The sequence below is a fragment of the Xiphias gladius genome, chromosome 10, assembly GCF_016859285.1.
Source record: "Xiphias gladius isolate SHS-SW01 ecotype Sanya breed wild chromosome 10, ASM1685928v1, whole genome shotgun sequence".
NCBI lineage: Eukaryota > Metazoa > Chordata > Actinopteri > Istiophoriformes > Xiphiidae > Xiphias > Xiphias gladius.
Window position 1 is genome coordinate 6741324 of NC_053409.1, and position 24112 is coordinate 6765435.

The following is a 24112-nucleotide window of genomic DNA, read 5'->3' on the forward strand; positions in this document are numbered from 1 at the left end:
GGTATGCTGGCCCCAGACTCAAATATTTCATCAACTGTTGGATGGATTGCCATGAAAGGTTGTATAGACATCCACGTTCCCCAGAGGATTAATCCAAAGTAAACACTCATAAAGATTGTGTGAATTAAAAAAAAAAAAGTTTATTAAATAACTCGTATCCACCAAGAGGATAAAACAAGACATGGCCTATTCATAGTGCAGATTTCACATGACAAAAGATTGTTCAACACAAAATAGGAAAGAGCAGGGAAGGAAGATTATGTATACTGTACTGTGTATGCTTTTACAGACCAAATTTCCATATGACTGGAATTCAAAATTGTTTATCCATTGTGTAAGCCACATGTAAAAGTGTCACATTTTCAAAATAAAGATTTGACTTCTTAGAGTTTTTGTTTGTTCAGATTTAATATTCTGTTTCTTGACAAATGGTTTGCAGACATTTTTTGAAACAAGTAGTTTTTCCATGTAAGGTTACAGGTCGCAATACCTGCTGGATCCAAAAAGGTTTTTCCAACCAAAAAAATCTGTAATGGAAAATGTCAAAGTGTTCCTTGTTTACGTTTAATGTGTCTGTGAGTGAGAGTCCTTTTGTCGAAATCCATTTAAAGCTTCACTCTGCTTCATTTTTCTTCTCTGTACCATTAGAAGTGTTTGACTTGTTTTCAGATCTGATTTCACAGCTCTGCTCCCCTGTCCCACTCCCGCCCCCCTGTGACGACTGGTGATATAGCATGTGAAGCCGCTCCGCGTTGATGTCTGCATCCTCTGCCCCCTCACAGCACCTCATCCATGACTGTGGAACGGCCTCGATGCCGTAGTGGGCCCCAGCGATGGACCCTGCCATGCAGGCTATGGTGTCTGTGTCCCCTCCCAGGGCCAGGCTGTACGCTATTGTCCTCTCCAGGCCGCCGTAGTTCTCTGGAAGGCATTCCCGAGGCTGCAGGCAGTGGACGACACAGAAGATGGCAGTGGGGACTGAGTGGAGCGCCGCAATTCCATTACCTGGAACAACAGACAGATTCATAGGCTTGAAGGACTTGAAGATTTAAATACACATTGCTGTTGGCAACATTTTCACAATATGTTAAAATTGTGCTCCGTCATCAGCCTAAATCACACTGAATATAGATAAAAGAAAACACCAGGTTTTTAAATTAATGTTAATGTTAATGTAATTTATAAATAAAATAAATAAATAAATAAATAAATAAATAAGATTCTAGACTATTTCTAGGTCAGCAATCAAATTTAAGTACATTTGGGGCATTGACCAACTTAACTCCTTTTACACAAAGGTTCAGATTGAGTTGTGTCCCCCTTCCACTGAAGATTCAGTTCAGATGATACAGGGTGGATTTGATCTACATCATTAGAGCTCTTCAAATAACTCAACTTTGTGTGCCAGTGTTGCCTGTTATAAAAATGTCCCTCCTCCTCAAGTTTCTAGTGGATCATTGATCAGTAAAGTACATTGTGATAGTGGGAAAAAAATGGCATCAGAACTGTGAAAGTGTCACAAGAAAAAACATTAAAAATCATCAAACCAGTTAAAAGTTTTTTTGTTGGTTAAATAATTAAATAAATAAATAAATAAATAAATATAAAATAAAAATATAATAAATACTATTTTCTTTATCAGAATTCAAATACATTCAATACATGGGGGCATTCAACCAACAACTCCCAAAACAAAGGTTCAATTTGAAAAGGTCAGATTTCTCTTCTTGTGTCTTCCATCTGATGATGATGAGTCAGATTTGATCTATTGTGATTAGAGGCTACTCAAAAAAACTCAAACCAACAGTGGTGTTGTGTGCTTGTTATAATGGGTCCTGTCCCTCAAGTTTCTAGTGGATCATTGATCAGTAAGTAGCATTGTGATAGTGGGAAAAATGGCATCAGAACTAAGTGAAAGTGTCACAAGTCATTCTAAGCAAAGAGTGGCTTTCTCAGCGTCAAATCATAGCTAGACTACAGGTTTCTAAGTGGCTAGTGCATGGAACTCTAAAACATTTTGCAGAAACTGGATCAGTTGTATCTAAAGCATGATCAGGCAGACTAAAAGTGACCACACCATCAGAAGATCAATATATCAAACTTAGTTCCCTGAGAGATAGAAAAGTAAATTCATAACAGATACAGACTTTGCTAAATAAAGAACGCAAGACTCCAATCAGCAAAAGTGCTATCAAAAGAAGGCTGTCTTGTAGTGGTCTCAGAAGATGACTAGCAGTTTCTAAACCAATTCTCAGGAGGGGAAACAAGGCCAAACGCTTAGGGTTGGCTAAGAAATACCAGCGTTTCACTGTGGAAAAAAAAGTCCCATTTACTGATGAATCCAAGTTTGAGATTTATTACTGTAACAGAAGGGTGTATGTAAGGAGACGAACAGGAGATGGGATGATAGCGCAGTATATGACCCCAAACACACCTCAAAGCTTTCAAAGAACTACTTGAAGACCAAGGAGTCTTGACTGTCATGGACTTTCCTCCACAGTCATCTGACCTCAACCCAACTGAACATTTATGGGGGCACTCGAAGACTGAGAAAGTCAAGCAGTCTGTGACATCACAAGAAGCTCTTTCAAACGTTGTCAAATCATGCTGGGATAACAGGGGTCATCAGGTTTTGCACAAACTTGTGGAGTCCATGCCAGCTTGAGTGCATGCTGTCATTAAAACAAAAGGGGATATTCTTAAATTCATGTACATTATTCAAAGATTCAGCTTTTCACTCAAATTGTTAAGCTGATATCATTTGTAATGAAAAAACGTATTGTTACATTCAAAACAAAAAATAGAAGTATCTTGTCTAGTGGTCTCAGAATTTTGGACCCCACTGTGTGTATGTATATATATATATATATATATATATATATATACATACACATATATATATATATATATATATATATACACACACACACACTCCATTCAGCCCATTAAAACAGGTAACTGGTTTTAATGTTGTGGCTGATTGCTGTAAAAAAAAGTTATTAAGGAGGGATGGACAACAGTTGAAAAGCTAGATGAGAAGTTAAACAGAAATATACTGAAACAGATACTGACCCAGTTCAGAGATGACCTCCTCTATGCTGACCTTGCTCCTGTCCATCAGGTCTTTCACTCTGTGGAGGCGCTCACAGAATGGCTTCTCTGCTTCCTTTAGGCTGTATAGACACACCATGATAAGCACTTACAATGATTGACACAGAAAAATCACCCGTAGCAGAGCCTGAACTGGACATTTCAGACTGGAAAAACATCTTTTAAACTTATAAACATTTTTCGCGTTTGCTGAAAAATAACACCAAACTTCAGATCCAACAGACATGACTAGGTCAGATCTGTGTGAAAGCAGACACAGAGGCTTTAATCATGTAGTACTCACATTCTGGCATCATTGCGTGCCGCCTCATCGCCCTCCACTTCCTCCATCTCTGTGATTAGCCTGCTGATGAACTGCTGAGGTAAGTCTAGTGCCCCCTGGAGGGAGAGGTGCACAGCTAATGCCTGCAGCACTGCTCCGTTATAACCCAGAGAGCAGGAGTGGGTCAGCTTGGCGCCCAGACGGGCAAACTGAAGAGGAAAGTAAAAGAGAAAGAAATCAGACCAACTCTGCACCAACAAGTCAAGTGCATCTTCCAGCCAATGTATTTCATTGTGATTTATAATTTAGAAGAAATTTGAAGGTAAACATGGTTTGTAGCCAAATACTTGAATAAACATTGTTATTTTGTCCTGTTTTAATCAGAAGTGATCACTTCGTTACAAATGCATCATCAACTTTGTGTTAAGATGCTTTGATTGTTAGCTGACTGTTGAAGAACCAAAATAAAACCTTTGACCCTGTGAGAAGCCAACCACAGTGTCATACCTGTGATTTCCACAGGGTGACCACACGGTCTCGGCGTAAATCTCGGCTTGTCTCTCATACCTACATGAATGAAGGAGCGGCACCTTCAACTAAACATCTCTAAGACTGAACTCTTGGTCAGCCAAGCCAATCATTCTCTCCATCACAATATCAACATCAAAATCGGCTTTTCATCTCTCACCCCAACAAAGGTCGTGAGAAACCTGGGTGTCATGTTTGATGACCAGCTATCCTTCTCTGACCATGTTGGATCTGTCTCCCGCCCAAAGGAGTGGCCATGGGTACTCCTTCGGGCGTACCCATGGCATACCCCCAGGGCTTACCCACGACTCCTCGCTAATGATTGCCTACAGAGTGACTCCTCGATCTGCACCCATCTACTTGAACTGAATCATACAGGCTTATGCTCATTCTAAGCCAATCCGTTCCCCCAAGGAATGTCGTCGGGCATTGCTATCCATGCACACAAGGCAAACACAGTCCAGACTGTTCTGGTTTGTTGTTCCCTGATGGTGGAACAAGCTATCAAATGTTAACAGAGCAGGGGTGTCCCTCTCTATCTTCAAGAACCTGTTGAAGACTCATCTCTTCAGAGAGTGCCTCCTCTCCTAACACCTCTAACACCCGAACATGCCTAACTAGCACTTCATGTGCACTTTTAGTAGGATTTGAGATTTGAGATCGATTGTCAAATTAAGTGATGGAAGTCATATTTGAGTTCAGTTTACATGACTTATGTGAGTAGGATCTGAGACTTTGCACCTAAAATTACTTTAAAGTTGAACTGTATACTAACTTTTATGTGATAATTAAAATAATGCTATCATTAAAACAATATTAAACTCTAAAGCTATATTTTTTTTCATTTCAATAAGTGAAATGGTACTGAAGTTACTAAATGCTTTCTGACTTGACCTAGTGTTTAGATTCAAGACTTTACTTGAGATTTGTGTGTCAGGTAAAATGCACGAGCAACATGCGGATTATGGAAACGGAGGGAAGTACAACACCAGACAGCGCAAGGCAAGACTGTGCGACAATTTCTGTTGACCGCTCCAACGGTCTCAGCTCCACTGCTGTCAGCAGCCCGACATAATAGACACTCTGCGGTGCGGTAGGGTCTATTAATTGAGCTAAGACCGAGGAGCCTACTTTTACTTTCTCTGACTGTGTCAAAACCCGATGTTTTCACATCCAAGAACATGAACAAAGACATTAAAACATAAGTTTTTAGCTAAAACATGATAGTCATGTACGGGAGTATTGTGTGGGTGCCTGCTCTGCAGCTGATCTGAACTGACACTACAGTTGCAGGGGAAGGAAAGATATACGGTATTTCTCCTATTTGTAGATAATGAAGAAAAGACATAAGTTATAATGAGGAATGTTTTTAAAAATGAAAAATATAGATAAGAAAAAGCCTGAACCAACAAAGCACAAGCATCATAACAAATAGTATACTGAAGATCATCCCTGCCAAGAACCAGCACAAATAAGCGAATGACTTGCAGTATGAATGAAATGACAAACAAAAAGCAATTCATAAGATATCTTCAACATGTATGTCATCTACAAATTGGTTTGAGTCCGCAAAGACGCCCTCTGCTCACCCTTTTAACATCAGCCAGGTCAGGAAAAGCCAGTGCAAAGGGAGCCGCCCTCATGGCCCCCCCATTCCCAAAGGAGCCCCGACCATTAAACTGGTCCCTGGCTGGCTGGTACACGTCACTGAGGTGGGGGGACGACAGCTTCTTCAGCACCTGGATCACTCCAGAACCATAACCACGACCAGGGGATGCACTGTATTCCTTGGCAAACCTAGAGGGGCGAGACACCTGAGCTTTGGTTTGCATGTTGGTGTGCGCTGTCCTCAATTTACTTTACAAGCCTTTGAAACAGAATTTGTACTACAAAACAGATACACGACAGCAGTGTGCATTTGTATACCTGCGAGCCATGTCCTGCTCATCAAAGCCGGCACGGGTGAGTAGAGACTGGACGACACAACGTGCCATTGCCGTGTCATCACTGTACTCAAGAATGCCTAACACACACACACACAAAAACCTATATAGAAACATTGTTTATACACAAAAACATCTTGCATCTCACATATCATCTTGACTAGTATTTCAGCGCTGTTTATAAATTACAATGCATTACAATACAATAGTGCTAGTATGTAAACTGCAGCTGCAAACTTCCTAGTCCAGAATTAGTGCTCAAATTATTACTCCATCAAATTAAAAATGAGTCATTTCCAATTTTAATCATCTTCATCTATTCTCTTTTGTCCTTCGTCAAAGTACCAAAATGTGTTTGCTACATTTTGACAAATGTGAAATGCAGCTGGTTCCCTCAGTTTAAATTGAATACTTTGGGTGTTACCGATCATAGCTGAGGGGCGTTTCCTACTATTTTTGACGTTATGCAGCAAAAAATCGTAATCTATAATTACTGACCCAGACTATTGCCATAGTTTAATGTTAGCTATCTGAGCAATTGCAGGCTTGTATAGTAGTCACAGACCCATGGTATAAGTAGCTGTAGACTGCTGGGGTTCAGTCAGCAGCCACGTATCTATTCCACGCTCATCAATACCACCTTGCATTCTGGTGTTGCACCTCCTTCGGGCTGTCATGACATCCCATGCTTTTTTTTTTTGACTCACCGTTTCCTTTAGTCTCGTCATCCAGGCTGTTCAGGTGCTGCAGCACGCTCTCCATGGGAACCTCCTCCGCTCCTTCAAACTCTCCGCCGACGCAGTCCCCCAGCACAGCCGCGACCAGCGCTCCCCTAAACCGGGACAAAGACGCCGGGCCCCCCGCCGCCGCCGCCGCCGCCGCTCTCGCTGCCGTCAGGGCCATTCATCCGCCGGTGAAGAGGCTTCAACCTACGACGAGAGAACACTCCGAGTGGACACAGTGCGAGTGACAACAACAACAATGTCGACTCCCCTGCCCCTTTTTACTGCTTCCTCAAAACGTTTTGATGCCTGTTGACCCCGATGAAAGGTTCGAGTAGTCCCACATAAATATACAGACAGATAGTTGGGGCTTTCATTGAGAGGCAGGGTGCAATCTGTTCTTGTTCGTCTATTTCTATGCAATGAAATCCGCCGGATACCGCAGTGGATACAATAAGTGCGACCCAACTTTCTGGAAAAGCTTATTACCTAGCCGTTAACGCATTGTGTGGGACATCAGAAGATATACATTGTATGTCGGCTGTTTTTTTGTTTGTTTTTTTTTAATCGCAGAGCTCACTATTACGTGGGTTGGACTGCAGTTTCCGCAGATTCCCCCAATTTTACTGTTCGGTACATGTGGTTAACATCGCCTTCTGCTGGACAGGAGGTCTGACCCTGAAAAGACGAGAAAATTTCTCACTAATGATTTTAATTTCACAGTACTTTAAATACAACATAACTCATGTAGAATGGTGAAACTGAAGATTTGTAGACCACAAGGGGAGAAGACACTATTCTGACCTTATTCTCAATAATGCAGTTTTGTCTTAATTGCATAGAACTAATGGTATGACTCGGACCACAAGGTGGTAGATTGTTTACCAATCAAGAATGAATGAATGAATGAATGTAACTGCAAGACTTTTTCTAATCCAAAATGTCTCTAATCCATAAAAATTATTTGATTAATCAGATTACATCTATCCTCAAATCAAAGTATTAAGGTCTATTTTATGGCATCCAACGTGACTGCTGTAGCATTTTGCATACGGTGTTTAACTTTACATACATCTTTTTTACACCACTTGGCATAATACAGTCAGCAACACACAATGTCCTGTATATACATTCTCTTGAATGACAAAATAATCCCTTTTGCAGAGACCTAAAACATTTTCTAAAGGGAGAGACCAGATTCTTACACCGTTCAGTTTAGAGCTATCAATTATGTATGGCGTTTATTGAAAGCAGTTGGTCCAGTTGCGGGAAAGATTTGTCAGTTGTTTGCTGTGCGTCAAGCTGAGTAAACCACGGTGCAACCACAAAAAAAAATGTCAGTCATTTATCTGCCTTTCATAAACTCGGTGTTTCATGGCACGCTGAACTGCAATTACCGTACTGACCCGAATATAGCTGGGCACATTTTTCTGGAAATGACATTTTAAAAAGCAGGGTAAGTGTGCTACATTTTAGGACTAGAAAGGTAAATATCATTACCCATTTACGACAGACTGCGCTTGTACAACAAATATCTTCTTAACTTGAGCACGCTACCGTTATTGAAATGTACCTACAGTGTCAGGAGTCAAAGATCGAGAAAACCCGTTAAAAAATACGGTAACGCTATATCTTCCCCACCCAAATGTTTCATCTTTTTCGTCCTCGTCTTTGCATTTACTGGCTGTTTTATGTTAAATTGTTTAATATCTTAAAAAGTATATCCGACATTTGAGGGTGCCTTGTGCTTACAGTTTTTACACAGTTAACTTACCAGCTTTAGCTGTCTAGCTTGTTTTTTCGTTGACGTTACAGCAGCATCCTTTTTGTTGCTAACTACTTGCATACAAAACCCATAACCCTCAGAAGTGGGTGGGTGTTGAGAGGCACGAGAAGCGCGGCGTCTGCAGCATAATTAAAACATGGCGGATTCTGAGGACTTTAGACTTAAACGATTAAAGGTAAGAAATATAGCCACTGTCTGTAATTACAGCAACAGTCAGACGCAAGCTAATTGAAATAGCTGATCTGGATTCTTAATATGACACTTAGTTATTTTGGCTTAGCTTCCGGTCGAGATGTGCATATTTAAGCTAACATTAGCAAGCTAGCTTACAACCCTGTAGCATTCTGCTATTCAGCGTTGATGCACGCCGCTACGACAAGCTCCGTTTAACAGCCTGACAATTGGATAATGAGCAAATGAACAAATTCAGGACAGTATGACACAGGTGTTTGAAATCACAAGAGCCTTTATTTATCAAGCACGGCAACTTTGTGTTACAGCTGATTGCTGGTTCCACACAGCCCTTGCATCGCGGTGGGCTGCTGCGAACAATAAAAAGTGGAGATTCTATTGAGGTTAAGTGTTGCCACACTAGCCGCTTAAATGCTATTCTTATATTCAGTCTCCAGCAACTATTGTCTAATGTCTCAGTTGATTGTTTGGTTTGTGTGTCTGTATACAATTATAAATGTGCCAGAGCACGATAAATATGCCAAATTTTAAATGGAGTTTGGTAGGATGTCCCCTCCATACAGCTAATTGTGCAGCATAAGGCCTGTAGCCGTTATTAGCTATACTAGCAAGACATTGATAACACGAAGACACGTATACCTCTTTCCCTGAAACCTTGTCATGAAGAGGTTATATTCAGTGAAGGTAAGAGTTGTTTTTTCACGTTTACCAAACCATAAAGCTATAAGCTAGAATTTGTAAACATTCAAAGAGGTAAAATTATGTTTTACCATCTCACTGCTGACAGTAGACTTTGGCGATAGTTGTGCTTGATACTGTTGCTTTCGTGTTATTATTCTGTTACTTGTGTTACTGTGTCAAGGTTGATGGGGAAAGTTAGCTTTCTAGCCATTTGCACAGCAAATGGGTTTGTTGCTGGAGGCAGACTGTGTACAGCAGGGGCACCTGCTGGTCAGATGAATTTACAACACTTACGTTTATTGTGGATGAAGACAGAGCTGCAATGTGTGCAGTAGCTACACCAGTAATTTTCCCAGTCCGTATTTTGACGTGTCATTGCAAGAAAAGCACCGGTGTAAATAATAACTTGAATGAAGGCTGTATTCCATTTAGGTGAAACACTTAAATGGAGGACAGACAGTGTCAAAGAGTTTAACGCTACTGCACTGTTGTCTGATGTGATATTGATATTATAAACTTAAAAATACAGAAATAGTGGGAATATGATATGAAAATGGTAAATGGATTGCACCTATATAGCACCTTTTTTAATCTTATCGACCACTCAAAGCGCTTTACACTACATGCCCCATTCACACACATCCATACACACACTATCACATACCGATGACACAGCCATCAGGGGCAATTTGGGGCTTAGTATCTTGCCCAAGGACACTTCGAAATGTGGATTATAGGAGCCGGGAATCGAACCAACGACCCTCGGTTAGTGGACGACCCGCTCTACCTCCTGAAAGCCCTTGAGCATCAGGGTTCATTTTATTCCATAAATGGAGAGGGAATGACATAAACAAGAGGAATTCAGTAGCAACTTGTTAGTGTTTCAGAAGAGTATTGATGAGAAAGAGAGGACCGATGTCTCTCTGTATCCCTGAAAAGTTGATATTTGGCCAAAACCAAAAAGGCGCCCAGAGTGCAACCTGGCCAAACCTTCCAAGTGCTCCCACCCAAACACCACCCTTCTAGCCACACCTCATTCTCCTCTTTCTTCTTCTCCTCTCCCCAACCCAGGCAAAGGGGCTCAGTAGCAATAGTGGTCTGCTTTGAAGGACCCCTTGGAGGGGGGCAGACCCAGGTACCAGCCCTGCTTGTCTGTTAGCTTGGTCAGCTTCACCCCCAGTTTATTCAGGTGGGCGGCTGTTCCCTGCTCACCCAACTTCTTTGGCAAGAAGTAGAGTTCCACGGGGCATTTTGCGGTGTTCATCCACAACTCGCTCTGAGCCAGCACCTGATTGGTGAAGGAGTTGCTCATGACGAAGCATGGGTGTCCCATGGCACAGCCCAGGTTTTCCAGCCTGCCATCAGCCAGAACGATGATGTGAAGACCGTTCTTCAAAAGAAAGCAGTCAACCTGAGGCTTGATGTTGACTGTCTCGGCCGCGTTTGTATTGAGCCAGTTCATGTCGATTTCACAGTCAAAGTTTCCTATGTTACAGATAATGGCATCATCCTCCATGTTCTCATGGTGTTCCAGGATGATGTCCTCACAGCCAGTGGTGACAAGTCTCATCCATGGTGGTAACTTCATAACCTGCCTGCCTGCGGGGCATTGATGGGGTCGATCTTGGTGATGATGACATGAGTTCTGAGCCCACGCAGAGCCTGGACGCAGCCCTTACCCAGCGATCATCACATCCTTGGCACGCATTATTATCTCTGTCTGAGAGGCTGAATGGCAGCTTGAACTTAATTTTTCTAATAGGGAAGAACAGATAAATAAGGTCTACAGTTTCATATCTGGGACTAACCTCTCAGGGTTTGTGTCTTTTTACACTGTGTGTGTGTGTGTTGAGGGTAAAACATTTACAGTAATGAACATTTTGTTCTTTTTGATAGAGATTCTGCAGAAACACTAGATCTATAGAAAATTAAACTGCGAAAGGTTTATACACAAATGGATTTTGATAATCGTGTAAAGTGCATCATCCCTAGAAAGCTGATATAAGTTTTCTACCTTGAAATACCTTTTTAACTAAGCTCTCTCCCCCCCTACAGCATGACGAGCGCCTGTCCAGAGTGTTTGATGAAGTGATGGGGCTGGGAGACTTTGCTGACTCCTCTAGGGGCTCTGCCACCTCTTCCAGGAGTGGAGGTCAAGATGACACAAAAGGAGTAGATGAAACTTCAAGACAAGGGGAACCGCAACAGGTAGAAGAAGAAGATAGCACTGGCAGCGGACAAGAAGAAAAGATGGATGAGGGGCTGGGAGAGTCATCTTTTCCCCGCAGCTCCTCCCCCTCCCCTGGCCGACACTCCTCGTTTACCTTGAGAACCAGTGAAGGAGGAGGAGGAGGAAGTGGAGGAGCAGCTTTTGATGACGCACTGGATGGCCTACCTTCATATGGGCCGGAAGAAGATGATGAAGACTGGCACTTTGCGTTGCCAATGGGTTCCTTGGAAGATGTCGATGTGGGTAAAGCAAACAGAAAAATAAGCCAACCAGAAGAGGGGAACAACTCAAGTAGAGGCAATCCCTTCGCTCGTGAGCCCAGAGGGGAGGAGGAGGAGCAAGAAAAGGAAGGGAGCACTGGGTCTGCCAACACCTCTCACTCCTCCCAGGACCACACACCTGACAACAGCCAAGGTAAGGCTGCATACAAATGGGATTATAGACCATTTTAAAGGACAGGATTGATCATCAGTGCCATATTGCGAATGTCTATCCTCTGCTCTACCAAGACAATTGGTTTTTGAGTGACATCATCGGGGTTATTTGGGTTTGGCAGGCAGGGACGGTTTACTGAAAGATACCATTGAGTTGCATAATGGAAATAATTTAACATTTTCTTTTCTCCCTTTCTGTCAGATGAAGGCATCCTTAACCAGGCAGAGGAGACAGAAGACAGCCAGCAGGGAGAGGTGGGGATCTGGAGAGATCGTCAATTAACTGCTTTTAAAAGCATTTTTGAATCATCAGTGAATCATCATGAAAATACTTATTATTTCAGAGGTCAGAAGCAGCTCCAGTGGAGGACAGTAATCCCCCATTGTCACCTAGTATCAATATTAAAGAAGAGCCCATTGACGAGGGCTACGATGCTGCTTTACTGCCTCAGAGCTCCATCAGACAGATCAAAGAGGAGCTGGAGCATCAGGAGGTAGGTGTGGGCAGAGGATGTTATTAGTATGCACCTGCTGTTTTACTCTCAATATTAAATAATAAGATTCTGTCAGTGAATAACAATGTATTTAGACTTAAGCTGCTAACAGCCCATACCGTGTGCTGATAGTTAATGAAAAAATAAGTCACATTAAATCAGTTAAATTTATCTTTTTAAACATGACTTGCAACACTACAATCCGGAGAGGTGAGGAAGGCATAATGAGCCTCAAAATCAGATTTCTTATGTTTGATCATTTCAGGAAGAGCTGAGAATCAGCTCTGTCTACTCTGTAGGAGGAGCAAACACCTTTTCATCCCCCTCTGGTGAGTTGATAAGTTTGTTTTTTTTTTTTTTTTTTTTATTTAAACTGTTACATGTACATACTGTCTTAATCCTACAGCTGTTGTTTTTCAGCGGTCATATTGTATCGCTGGGATGAAACGTCCCTTTGGATTTAAGGGGCACTGTTGATATTCACAATTTATTTAATCAAAAATTTGATTTCACCAGTCCATGACTTTATGTAGATATGTTATTTAATATCTGTTCAAGTTGAAAAGCAGTCAGTGAACGATGATGCTATTTTTCTTCTTTGACTGGCTAGTTCAGTCCCATGGGCTGGAGACTGGATCCCTACACACCCATGTTACCAACCACACGGGTGTCTTCACTTATTTTGCAATCAAGCCTCTTTGGAGAGTTGTGTGGGTGTGCACACACCATGCTTGACTAGCATCTCTGGTAGTGTGAGAAAACGAAAATGCTGCAGTCAGGCCACAAGGTGGCTAGAAGCAGGGGCAAAGGAAATAGAATTGGCAGTTTGGTTACTGCCTGCTGGGTTAGTTTGGCTACGGTTAAACAGTAGACCTTTAAACATTTTGACACATCATAGCAGGAAAAACAGAGGCATAACTTAATAATGAGTGCATTAAGATATTTCAGTTCCAGGGCACTGGTATTGTGCATGCTTGTTTAGTGGAATAGTTTATTCAGGGAACTTAAATGTAACCTGTGGATTTTTTTTTTAACCTTTGGCAAGGCTATAGAGCACTTTTAATGAGTTTGACCCCAGTTTGTTTTTATGTTTTTTGTTTTAATGTTTGTTTGTATAGGGATAAAATGAACCAGTGCCACATACCACAGCTAATTTGCAACACCCATCCCTAGATGGGCCTTTTGAAATACATAAATCTTAACAATAAAATACATCCAGAACAGCACAAGACACAAGCATTGTGCCATAAAAGTTTCTCTCGCGCATGTGCATGCTGGTGTGCGTAGTGCATGTTTTACAAGAAAACGCCATAGGTCACATTTATATGGAACAGAGCCTTTATCTACGCCATTAGATACACCTGTGCTTGTCCTGCTATAATGAGTCAAAATGCCTCAGAAACATCAGCAGCAAGTAGTTCAAAACTGCAAATTTCCTATCCATCTTTATTATTTTTAAATTTGATCAGTAATACACAAAACATTTATAATTTCTTGTCTTTAACAATCTTTCTTCCCTTATCCACTCAAGTGCCAGCAGGAGTCCCAGTCCCCCCTCCAGCAGCTATTTTTATCCCAGGTAGAGGTGCTGTCCTACAAGCTATGGCTCCCCTTCCTGTCAGACCACCAGCTCCAATCCCAAATTCACTTCCAGCTCTGGCACCAGTGCCTCCACGCCCACCTCAGCCCCCTGTTCCTGGTAGTGTTCGCTGCAGTGGCTGCTCTAAGGTACTATTATAACTCTGTGCTGCTCTGTAAAAAATACAAGACCCAGCTACATAGATGCACATATTATTGAAGAAAAACAGTCATTATTAATGTCAGAAGTTGAAATTTTAAATAATTCACACCACTCATGTTTTATGCATTGTAATTAACATTAAATGTTGGCAGGGAAATATTATAAGTAATCTATTGACCAGTTATATCAATTACATGATTAGCAGAAATGATGATGTTAAATGTGTCAGTACTTTGGACAATGATACAGCTTTTTTAATCAATTGTCATTTTATGTGTCATGTTTCTGTAAATGATTTTAGGTTCTGCTGAAAGGCCAAACTGCATTCCAAAGAAAAGGATCAACGCAGCTCTTCTGCTCCACAGTCTGTCTGACCGGACATCTGCCTCCAGCCAACAAGAACAGATCCTGTTTCCAGTGCAACAGGTACAACTTTGTTTCCACTTGACATCAATATGAACTTCATGTCAGGGTTTCATTTACGTATGGGTCTAATATAGCTACTGTATACTTTAACTTGGCTTATAAAAAGTGTAATCATTTACCATATGAAAATAATAATGTTGTGCTTTTCTCTTGTGCTACAGAGCTGCCTGTCTCTTAGCAGACAGGTAACCCCATAGCTCTTAGTTTAAAGCAAAACTATGTTTGTTTAAAAGGTGTTTTGCTGTTACTGACTATATACAGTTAGGTAGGTGAATAAATCAGGAGTTTTTTTGCAACCATCAAATATGGAACCGTAAAGGTTGTCTCAGGGCAGCAAGACATTTTCACACAGGTTGGCCATGTTGGGGGGGCTGAACACTATTAATTCCTATATTTTTTGATCAAACTTGATTCTCATTTGTTATAATAATCCACAGTAATGATGATTATAAATAATATAAGAATAAATTATTACTGTCATCCGCATGACTCAAAAAATAAATAGTACTTACTTCTTACATCTTGGAAGAAAGGTGACTTTGTTCCCTTGAAACATTTAAGCTCGAATGCAAAAGAAAAATAACATCTGTCAATTGGAATTAAATATTTAACTTTTTTCCTCTCTACGACTTTGTATGCTCCATCACTTAACCTGCCATTGTCCTTTTATCTATTTATTTATTTCAACTACTGTATTCCTTTTCTCTTTTCGCCTTTGTCTTTGTAGAGAGATCCTTCAGCCCAGGGACATGATCACAATTCCAGCAGACGACAGCACCTACATGCACTTTTGTGGCCAGTTCTGTCTGTCTGTCTTTAGACACAAAAAGAAACATGCTGAGAAGATCCCTGACAAATGGGCTGACAAACGACTTGAGAGGAAGCCTGAGAAGCCGCCTGAGAAACCAGTGGAGCGACAGCCTGAAAAACCTTTTTGCAGTGTCTGCAGAGTCACTAATAGGGTAAGAGACAAAACGAGCTAGCTTTTACAGTTAAAGATTTGCCCAATTTGCCTGATAAACCAAATCAGGCTCTCTGCGTCTTTACTATTCTGAGTCTTAATTCTCTTTCTTATCCTTGTGTTTGACTGGATTCATCTCTACAGCAGATTGAGCATGAGGTTACCCATCAAGGTCGCCTGCACAGACTCTGTAGTGATGCTTGTTTTGTAACATGGCGCAAGATGCGTCAGTTAGCCATGAACTGCTGTGAAGGCTGTGGACTTTATTGTAATAGCAACTCAGGCTCCTGTCAGACGCTCACGATTGAAAGATCTCAGCTCAACTTCTGTGGTCCTACCTGCATTGGCACCTACAAACAGGTATGTGTCTGTATTTAAAAAAAAAATAAATAAATAAATAAATAAATAAATAAATAAAAAATATTTTTAAATTTTTTTTTAAATATAATTTTGTTTGGTTCCTTTTTGAAGTAAGGATGTTTTGGTATTTATAACAGGGCTATGGAGATTTAGCTTCAACGACTAACCATTTTTGTGTATTATTGGCTTCAGTGGCAATAAGAAATAACTAAAATTTCAGCTTCAGTACCCAGAAATCATGTAATATCAGAAACAAAACCCTAGTGTTTAGCAAGCACATTTACTAAATGTAAACCCCTATAATACTGTGTTTTTGTACAGAACTGCAGAAAGATGGTTGAGTGTGCCTGCTGTCACAAGATGGCGATAGTGTCTTCCACCATCATAGAACGAGACCAAAGGGGCAAAATTCAACTTTACTGTTCACCTGCTTGTGTGGAACAGAGCCGACCACCCCGACATACTCTCACTGGTAGGACACACCGCAGAGACACGCATTCACATGCCAGCTTAGGTGGGATATGGAGTTTTACTGCAGCCTATATCCCAACCAAAGACAGGGAAAGCATGTTGAATTATTTATACTAGCAATATTTAACTGCTATTTAAAAACTGATTTTAATGTTACGCGTCTCCCTCAGGTACTCCATTCCCGTGCTGCCTGTGCAAGGTGTCAGCCGTTCCTCAGTATCATCTGGCCATGGTGGATGGCACCATTCGTAACTTCTGCTCCTATGACTGTGTTTCTATATACAGGGTAAAGGCACCAGTAGCAAAGGAACTTTTTTTTATGCAATCAAAATTGTTGATGGAGCATGTGTTGGGTTAAACCTTGTCTTCTCGTAGATTTGACATTGCTGTTATTTTCCCTCCATATCTCCATAGAAGTCCGGGCACCCCTCTCAGCTGGACCTGACCAACGGAACCTCCTCTCTCAGGGAAACCTCTGTCAGAGATGCCCCCAAACCAGGGCCCTCTGCCGGAGCCAGCTCAGTCCCACCCATCCCTCAGGACTACCCATCTTCAGTCCCCTACCCTGGCCATCATCCCAGTCATACCTCAGTGCCCCCACTGGTGTCTCCCTACCCAGCCATGTCCTCCCCCTCGGTCCCAGGGCAAGCCCAGGCCAGAGCACCCCCTGGTCAGCCCCTGAAACCAAAAGAGGGCGGGCACAGTGACACGTCCAAACTGACCTGCCATCAGTGCAGCAAACAGTTCAACACCAAGCCGCTGCTATTCAGTCACCAAGTAAGGAATACAGGTCACAAGTATGTGTATATACACATACTTAACCCTAAAATCTTTATAGTTACCTGCATGACCTGAGTGTAAAACTCATCAACTAACCATGAAGATGATAATACTGATGATCTTTTATTTTTCTTGCAGGGGCGTATTTCTATGTTCTGCAGTAAGATGTGCTGTGACCAGTATAAAACCCAGAAAAATATCCTTCTGCTGTGTGAGTGCTGTAAACAGGAGAAGGTCCCCTTTGACATAATCAGCTACAACCAACAGGACTTGGTCTTCTGCAGTGAAAGTGAGTTAACAGAGAAATGGCTTTCCCCCTTTTTCCGCCCATCTGTATTATTTTCAGGTGTATTAGTGACTCAGTAGACAAGCATTGCAGCCTGAAAGCTGTTAATAAAGTATAAAGTTACAGTTGCAGAATGTCTGATTTAACGCTAGTCGACTTGGACAACTTGGCCCAGTCACAGTCTTGATACATTTTTAAAATCATTGAGAAACTATAGCTCTGGCCTTTCATACTTTTTCATAAATTTATAATCACCATAGTTCTAAATGCCAAATTTAATCAGTGTTGTTGGACTTGTACTTGTATTTGTAATTGGACCCTAATTTAAATAATAACATATCTCAACCATCCTGGTTTCCAGGCTGTAAACTGCTCTTCAAACATGACCTGACCTCTTGTAACAAGGAATACTCCTGGCGTCCCTGCACCTACTGCTCCGGCATCAGCCAGAAAATGCTGCACAGCCACTATGGAGGCAGGATTGAGGAGTTCTGTAGACCCCACTGCATGTCCCAGTACACTGTGCTCTACTATGGGGTAAGGAGTTGGATATCCCAGTACACTAGTACATTGTTTTACACTGAACCAAAAAAGCATCGTACTATGTGGTCAGTGTGCTTCTTTGTTTATCTGTGAATTTCTTTCTCAATCCTCTCTGTTTCCACCGGTCATTTCTTCCCTCCTCCTTCTTCTCCTGTCCAGATGGGGAGATGTGACAGTTGTAGGAAACAGGGCTACATGACGGAGAAGCTGCAATGTTTGGGTTCAGTCCGTAACTTCTGCAACCTGCCCTGCCTCCTACAGTACTGCTACCAGCATTTTGAGACAAGTCAACACAGCAGCAGTAATGGTACTGGAACGGCCCCACAGACACCATATGGTAAATTGTGTCATGCTAGTTTAAAATATCATATCAGTGGAAATGTGATGTGGTAATGTTCTCATGGCAGCGTGGGAGCTCTTGTGCAGCATGTACATGTTTAAATAGCTTTTTCGTTTTGACTTTTTAAAAAAAAAAAAAAATACTTCGTCTGAAATTTTAAGAAAATAAGGCCCAGGTTAAAAAAAAAATCATAAATTGTTTAATATCTGGGCCTGGATGTTAAAGTTATCATTTTGTCTCAGGTATGATCCCTTCTTTCTCTCTTCTAGCTCCAACCCAACCCCACCACTCCTCAAAGATGAATCCTGTCATAGCTGATGTGGTCTCTTTGGCCAGTGGCTCTGCTACTCAGCCAAGTATGTCAGCAGATGCTGCTCTGACTGGTTAGTTCATACACATCCCTGGGTGGGTGTTTTCAAATTGCTTCTCTGATTCTCATGTTTTTGAGACACTTTTCCTGGTCGAGGTTCCTTACAACTTTCCAACATAATAGGATTACCAAACCAAGTTCTGTTTCTAGTAAGAGGTAGAGAATTTTTTTATATTGAACTTAATCAACTAATATAGGATTATATAGTCTTATTAGTTAATTGTTTATATTTAGGATATGCATTTCTCACAGTTGGGTTTAATGCAGTGCTTATATTTTTCATCCTCTTTTGCAGGAGCACTTCCAACCTCAAACGTTGACGGCAAGAACCTCGACCATGTATGTACTGTGTGTGTGTGTGTGTGTGTGTGTGTGTGTGTGTGTGTGTGTGTTTTTTCAGGTTAGACCTTTCATAAAATTTTAGGTCTTGACTCATTTATGTTTAGCTGTGGACAAGACAATATCAGTACCCAAAAATTATCTTTCTAAATATTTTATTCGAGATATGGTTAGAAAAAAAGAAACTGTCCACTGCAACATGCAGTATTTATGATTAAGAATCAGATCAGATCTCCTTTGTTTATTTAGCTGTTTTATTTTTAATGTCTATGTCCAGGCCAGTACTCAGACTGATGCCATGCGTGTGCCTGCGTCTCGTCGGCGTCAAATGAAGAACAAGTCAGTTCTGTGTCGACCCTTCACTATGGACCAAGAAAGCATGTGCCAGCTGCCCACATCTTCAACTGACTCAGCAGGTAACTTCAGCAAACACTTGAGCAGGTTCTGGTAGTTTAGTTTCATTACGCCTGTTCACACAGAACATCTGCTCAGCAGTTTTGGGAGCCCAAGCTGAGCTACACATTTTCCAGTAATATCCTGATAGTAAAATGCACTACAAGATGACCACACAGTGGCTTCAGAAGGTATTCAAACACCTTCAGTTTTTGCACACTTTATTGTAGATTAGTTTTAAACACATAAAATTACCATTTTTGCCCATCATTGTACTCTCAACAATCCATAATGACAAAGTGAAAACATGTTTTTAGAAATCTCTCATTTAAAAAAGTATTCAGACCTTTAATTCTATACTTTGTAAAGGCACATTTGGAAGCAATTAGTTTCGAGTCTTCTTGGGTAAGTCTCCACAAGTTTTGCACACCTGGATTCGGGCAGTTTATCTAATTCTTCCTGGCAGATCCTCTCAAGCTCCGTCAGATTGGATGGGAAGCGTCTGTGACCTGCCATCTTCAGGTCTTTCCACAGATGTTCTATGCGGTTTAAGTCTGGGTTTTGGCTGAGCCACTCAAGGACGGTCAGAGATTTTATCCCGAAGCCTACTGAGCTGTAGGCTTTCAGGTCACTGTCGAGCTGAAAGGTTAACCTTCGTCCCAGTCTCAGGTCCTGTGCACTTTGGAGCAGGTTTTCTTCAAGGTCTTCTCTCTACTTGGCTGAATTCATTCTTCCCTCAATTCTGACCAGTCTCCCTGTCACTGCCGCTGAGAAGCTGTCAGATGTCTTTTACTCGAAGTGGCTTCCATCTAGCCAATCTACCAAAAAGGTTGGATTGTTGAAGTGATGCTGAGATAGTTGTCCTTCCGGCAGGTTCTCTGATCACTGCATAGGACTTCTGAAGCTCTGTTAGAGTGACTGTTGGGTTCTTGGTCACCTGACCAAGGTCCTTCATGCCCGCTCACTCAGTTTAGCAGAATAGCTAACTCTACGAAGAATTCTGGCGGTTCCTAACTTCTTCCATTTTACAATCATTGAGGCCACTGTGCTCCAGAGAACACACAAAACTTTAGAAATTGTTTTATACCCTGGCCCTGATCTGTGCCTCGCCACAGATTAATTGTGAGGTCTACAGAGAGTTGCTTGGATTTCATGGCTTGGTTTTTGTTCTGACACACAGTGTGAATTGAAGGGCCTTACATACACAGGTGTTTGTCTTTCTAAATTATGTCCAATTAATTCAATTTGTCAAAGGTGTCAATCAAGTTCTAGACACATCTCAAGGATAAATAAAGCAAACACGATGCAGCTGACCACCATGTGGAGTGCCTCAGCAAAGAGTCTGAATACATTTGTAAATGACAGGTACCAGTTTTTGGTTTTTAATAATTTTGCAAACATTTCGAAAAACATTTTTATTGCTGTCATTACAGGGGGTATTGATGGAGGAAAATGGCAGGTTTTGTTTTTAAAATAAAATCTACAACAGTGTCAAAAGGGTCTGAATATTTTCCGAAGCCACTGTATACCAGGTGGACTTACTGTACATTGTTCATAGACATTTGAAACGTCTTCGATATATGAAGTATTTTAAATTTGCCTTCATAGAGATAATGTTGACAGTTTGATACGATTTCCTACTTTTTCCACTGTGACTGTTAACATGATATCGGCAATCTCTGATGGTGCTGAACCTTCAGTTCTGCTTGCTGTGTGGAAAAATCGCTCCAAAAAATCTCCTCGTGTTCACTGATAAACAGCTTTTGATTGTTTCCCTACGAAGCAGTTGCTATGTTTTGATATTTTCCTGTGATTAAAAATTAGATGAGCCAATTCTAAATATAAAGTTGAATTGTCACCAAAGCAAAAACACTTTAAATAGATGCATCATGGAATATAATATTGGGCTTGCCTGAACTTTGATATCATTCGATATTGATTTGATTTAATGATGAAAAAAATGTTTAAAAATGAGAATGCGATTTCAGTGCAGACTATTTCGCATTCCAACTTATGCGTCACTCAATGCTATTTCCTAACGCAGGAATTTAAAATAATAATATAATAGCTAGTTTTAGTAGCCTTGAAGAAAGTTGCCATGCTTTTCCAGGCCGTGGCTGGTATGTTCTTTTTGTAAGGCAAGGAAAGTTTATTTGTACAGCATGTTTCAAGAACAAACTAACACAATGTGCTTTACTAAAGACATTCAATTAAAGGCATTAAGACAATATAAAAAGAGACACAAATAGGATTTATGTACAGGTTGTTTGTCAAACCCAAGACAGAATCTATTTAATTCATTAATTTTTTTTTTTTGGTTCATTCAGTTATTTGTTGTTCACAACTAGCTGTTTCAATAATTGCACCAGTTCTGCTAGATAGGCCCTTGCAACCATCCGCTGAAGCGTCCGCATCTCCAGCGCCGTCACCGAAACCTCAGGGAGGTACTCAGCCGTGTAATGGCGTGCCGGCACGTTTAACCGGACGGCATTTCCTGGGCAAGAGGGAGAGTGACTTTGACTGCAAGGTATGCTCACAATACAAGAGGAAGAGGGTGGAAGAAGAAAAGGAGAGGAAGAAGCAGAAGATGGAGGAGGTGGAGGAGCCAGAGAAGAAAACAGACAACGAGGTACACAATGAGAAGGATGGGGAGAGAAAAGAGGAGGAGCACTGTGAAATGAAGGACTGTGAGCAGCAGAGTGGGACAGCGAGAAGGCAAACTTCGTATTACTGTAAGATGTGTTTAGGAGAGCCCAGCCTCTGTCCTGTGCCCTGTTTTGAACTCTACCATACCAGACTGATCTACAAAACAGCTCCTGAACTGGAAACACAAGGTGAGCATTCTGAATAACAGCAAAAGCTCAGTTATGCTCTAAAATTTCAGCATCAAATAGTAAAAAAAGTTATTGTTTGTACCATAGCTGATTCCAGTATTTCTATGTATAGTGTGTGTAAATTGTGATAACTGCAAGTATGTTAATGATATTGCAGTCAGAGTAACGACACTTATCTATTGACATGATCTGTTAAAACTAATGTGCTTTTTCCAAGTAAATTCAACTGACTTCTTAAGAGGGTCGAGTGTGTCACCCGAGTTTTTCTCTCCACAGCCTCCTGACCTCCCGACTCGAGAAGTCGTCTTCTACCCTCATCCTGGACAAAGATTACCAGTCTACAAGATTAACTGGTTATGTTCGCACCTACACTACTTTAGTAACTTTCTTTTTCAAGGTTGTCTGTTTAAGTTTACCCCAAATCTTTATCGATAGCAAAGGCAGAATAACCATTAGTTCTCAGTCGTTACATGAATGTGTATTTGCAGACTGGTAGTGCTGTGAAATTATGCACTTAAAGGGGTGTTTCTGAGGTTTTATAATGAACAAAAAACAGCAGTATTTATGATCCATTCTGCAGACCATATTCTAATGGCTGTATCCTCTTCCCATTAAGGGTATTTATTTAATGTGGGGATATTGTAACTAGGTGGTCTATAAGTGATGGACAGACCGCTGGCTTGACAGAGTAGACAAGGTTGAAATACTTCAGGTGTTTCACTGACCTACAGATAGTACTGTAATATGTAAGGAAAAATAAGTTTTACCTCATTGATTAAATTGTGTCAGAATACATAAAAATGCCATTAAAGCTGACTCCAATCATGATACATTGGTCTAGTGTCCAAAAACTCCCAGTGATTTTGCTTATGTCATGAAAACTGCCTCAGCAAATGGACTGTAAAGGAAAACAGGTATGTTTTTCAGTCCCCTATGTCCACTGATGTGATATCACTTCAGGTTACAGGCTGAAAATGTATTGATTATCTATTTCCCTGCATAACACCTGTCACCTTGTCACAAGTTCACTTGTGTCAGCTGCTTTCCCAGGTACAACCCACAAAATTTGTTTTCCCCAAATGTAGCATATAAACCTTTTTTTAAGGTCCAGAAAAGGTAAAAACACTGTTTAGATGTATTTCAAACCCTCTTCTAATATGTTTAGGAAATGGCTCCTAAACTGATAACACATGCCAGCAAGCTAATTTGTTGCTAAAATTCAAATTTTGCTTAACAAGGAAAAGTAGGTTCATGTGGCTGCATCTAGGCAGCCATGCTGATAATGTGCTTTTACTTTTGTGTGTAATACTTGAGTACTGAATTAGTATTAAATGGTTCCTTGTTTCATTGGAATTACTTGTAAGACCAGGGTTCATTCTGACTGAATTTTCTGACTGAATTTTCATTCATTCATTCAACATCTGTAGACTCTGTGTCTACATAGAGCACCATTCTAGATTTTGTTCTCTAGATCCAAGTTCATCATAATAAAGCAGTAATTTAAAAAAAAAAAAAGAGAGAAAATTGTGAATGATGAGATAAATATGGCTGGATAAGTTGACCACAATAATAGCAGCTCCAACATGGCAAAAGAAAGCATTATTACTAAGTAAATTAGGTTGGTGCTTTATAGCCAATACAGTGGCAGTTTGATGAAGGTTGCATGGCAAAAAAACAAAATTATAATAATTTTAACATTACTTGGTTGAAATTTATTGTATCTGATCAATATGACAATGTGAAAAATACTAAGGTGTTTAAAGTAGCAAACCACTTAGATGTTGTTTTAAGGGTCAACATCTGTACAGTTGTTGCACAAATGGACCATTTTCCCAGAAAAAGGCATCAAGACCCAGTGCAGGTTTTGTAAAAAGTCCTCCTTTGA

At 40.9% G+C, this 24112-nt stretch overlaps 2 protein-coding genes across 11 annotated transcripts in view; one reads left to right on the forward strand and one right to left on the reverse strand.

Moving 5' to 3' along the window:
* Nucleotides 1-120: 120 nt before the first annotated feature.
* Nucleotides 121-8784, reverse strand: adprs (ADP-ribosylserine hydrolase). Of its 4 annotated transcripts, none has more exons than XM_040138171.1 (7): nucleotides 8341-8784; nucleotides 6552-6773; nucleotides 5828-5924; nucleotides 5491-5698; nucleotides 3395-3582; nucleotides 3073-3173; nucleotides 121-1005 (listed from the first exon to the last, which is right to left on the reverse strand). In XM_040138171.1, the coding sequence occupies exons 2-7, from the start codon at nucleotides 6745-6747 to the stop codon at nucleotides 614-616; spliced, it is 1182 nt and encodes a 393-aa protein (XP_039994105.1). In that variant the 5' UTR covers nucleotides 6748-6773; nucleotides 8341-8784; the 3' UTR covers nucleotides 121-613. The 4 variants fall into 4 exon arrangements, with proteins under 4 accessions (XP_039994105.1, XP_039994106.1, XP_039994104.1 ...); XM_040138172.1 differs by lacking the exon at nucleotides 8341-8784 and adding an exon at nucleotides 7056-7262; XM_040138170.1 differs by lacking the exon at nucleotides 8341-8784 and having other exon boundaries at nucleotides 6552-7261.
* Nucleotides 6987-24112, forward strand: part of si:ch211-266o15.1 (zinc finger MYM-type protein 4) — a 26525-nt gene continuing 9399 nt past the window's right edge. The window contains exons 1-19 of one of the 7 annotated variants that reach the window (XM_040138164.1): nucleotides 8040-8186; nucleotides 8433-8527; nucleotides 11281-11869; nucleotides 12092-12144; nucleotides 12234-12383; nucleotides 12649-12712; nucleotides 13915-14111; nucleotides 14426-14550; nucleotides 15278-15512; nucleotides 15656-15871; nucleotides 16193-16343; nucleotides 16513-16628; nucleotides 16757-17119; nucleotides 17261-17411; nucleotides 17770-17945; nucleotides 18111-18288; nucleotides 18561-18674; nucleotides 18957-19000; nucleotides 19278-19416. In XM_040138164.1, coding sequence (XP_039994098.1) covers nucleotides 8489-8527; nucleotides 11281-11869; nucleotides 12092-12144; nucleotides 12234-12383; nucleotides 12649-12712; nucleotides 13915-14111; nucleotides 14426-14550; nucleotides 15278-15512; nucleotides 15656-15871; nucleotides 16193-16343; nucleotides 16513-16628; nucleotides 16757-17119; nucleotides 17261-17411; nucleotides 17770-17945; nucleotides 18111-18288; nucleotides 18561-18674; nucleotides 18957-19000; nucleotides 19278-19416 — 3100 coding nt within the window. In that variant the 5' untranslated portion in view covers nucleotides 8040-8186; nucleotides 8433-8488. The other 6 variants (XM_040138165.1, XM_040138162.1, XM_040138166.1 and 3 more) reach the window with 6 other exon arrangements.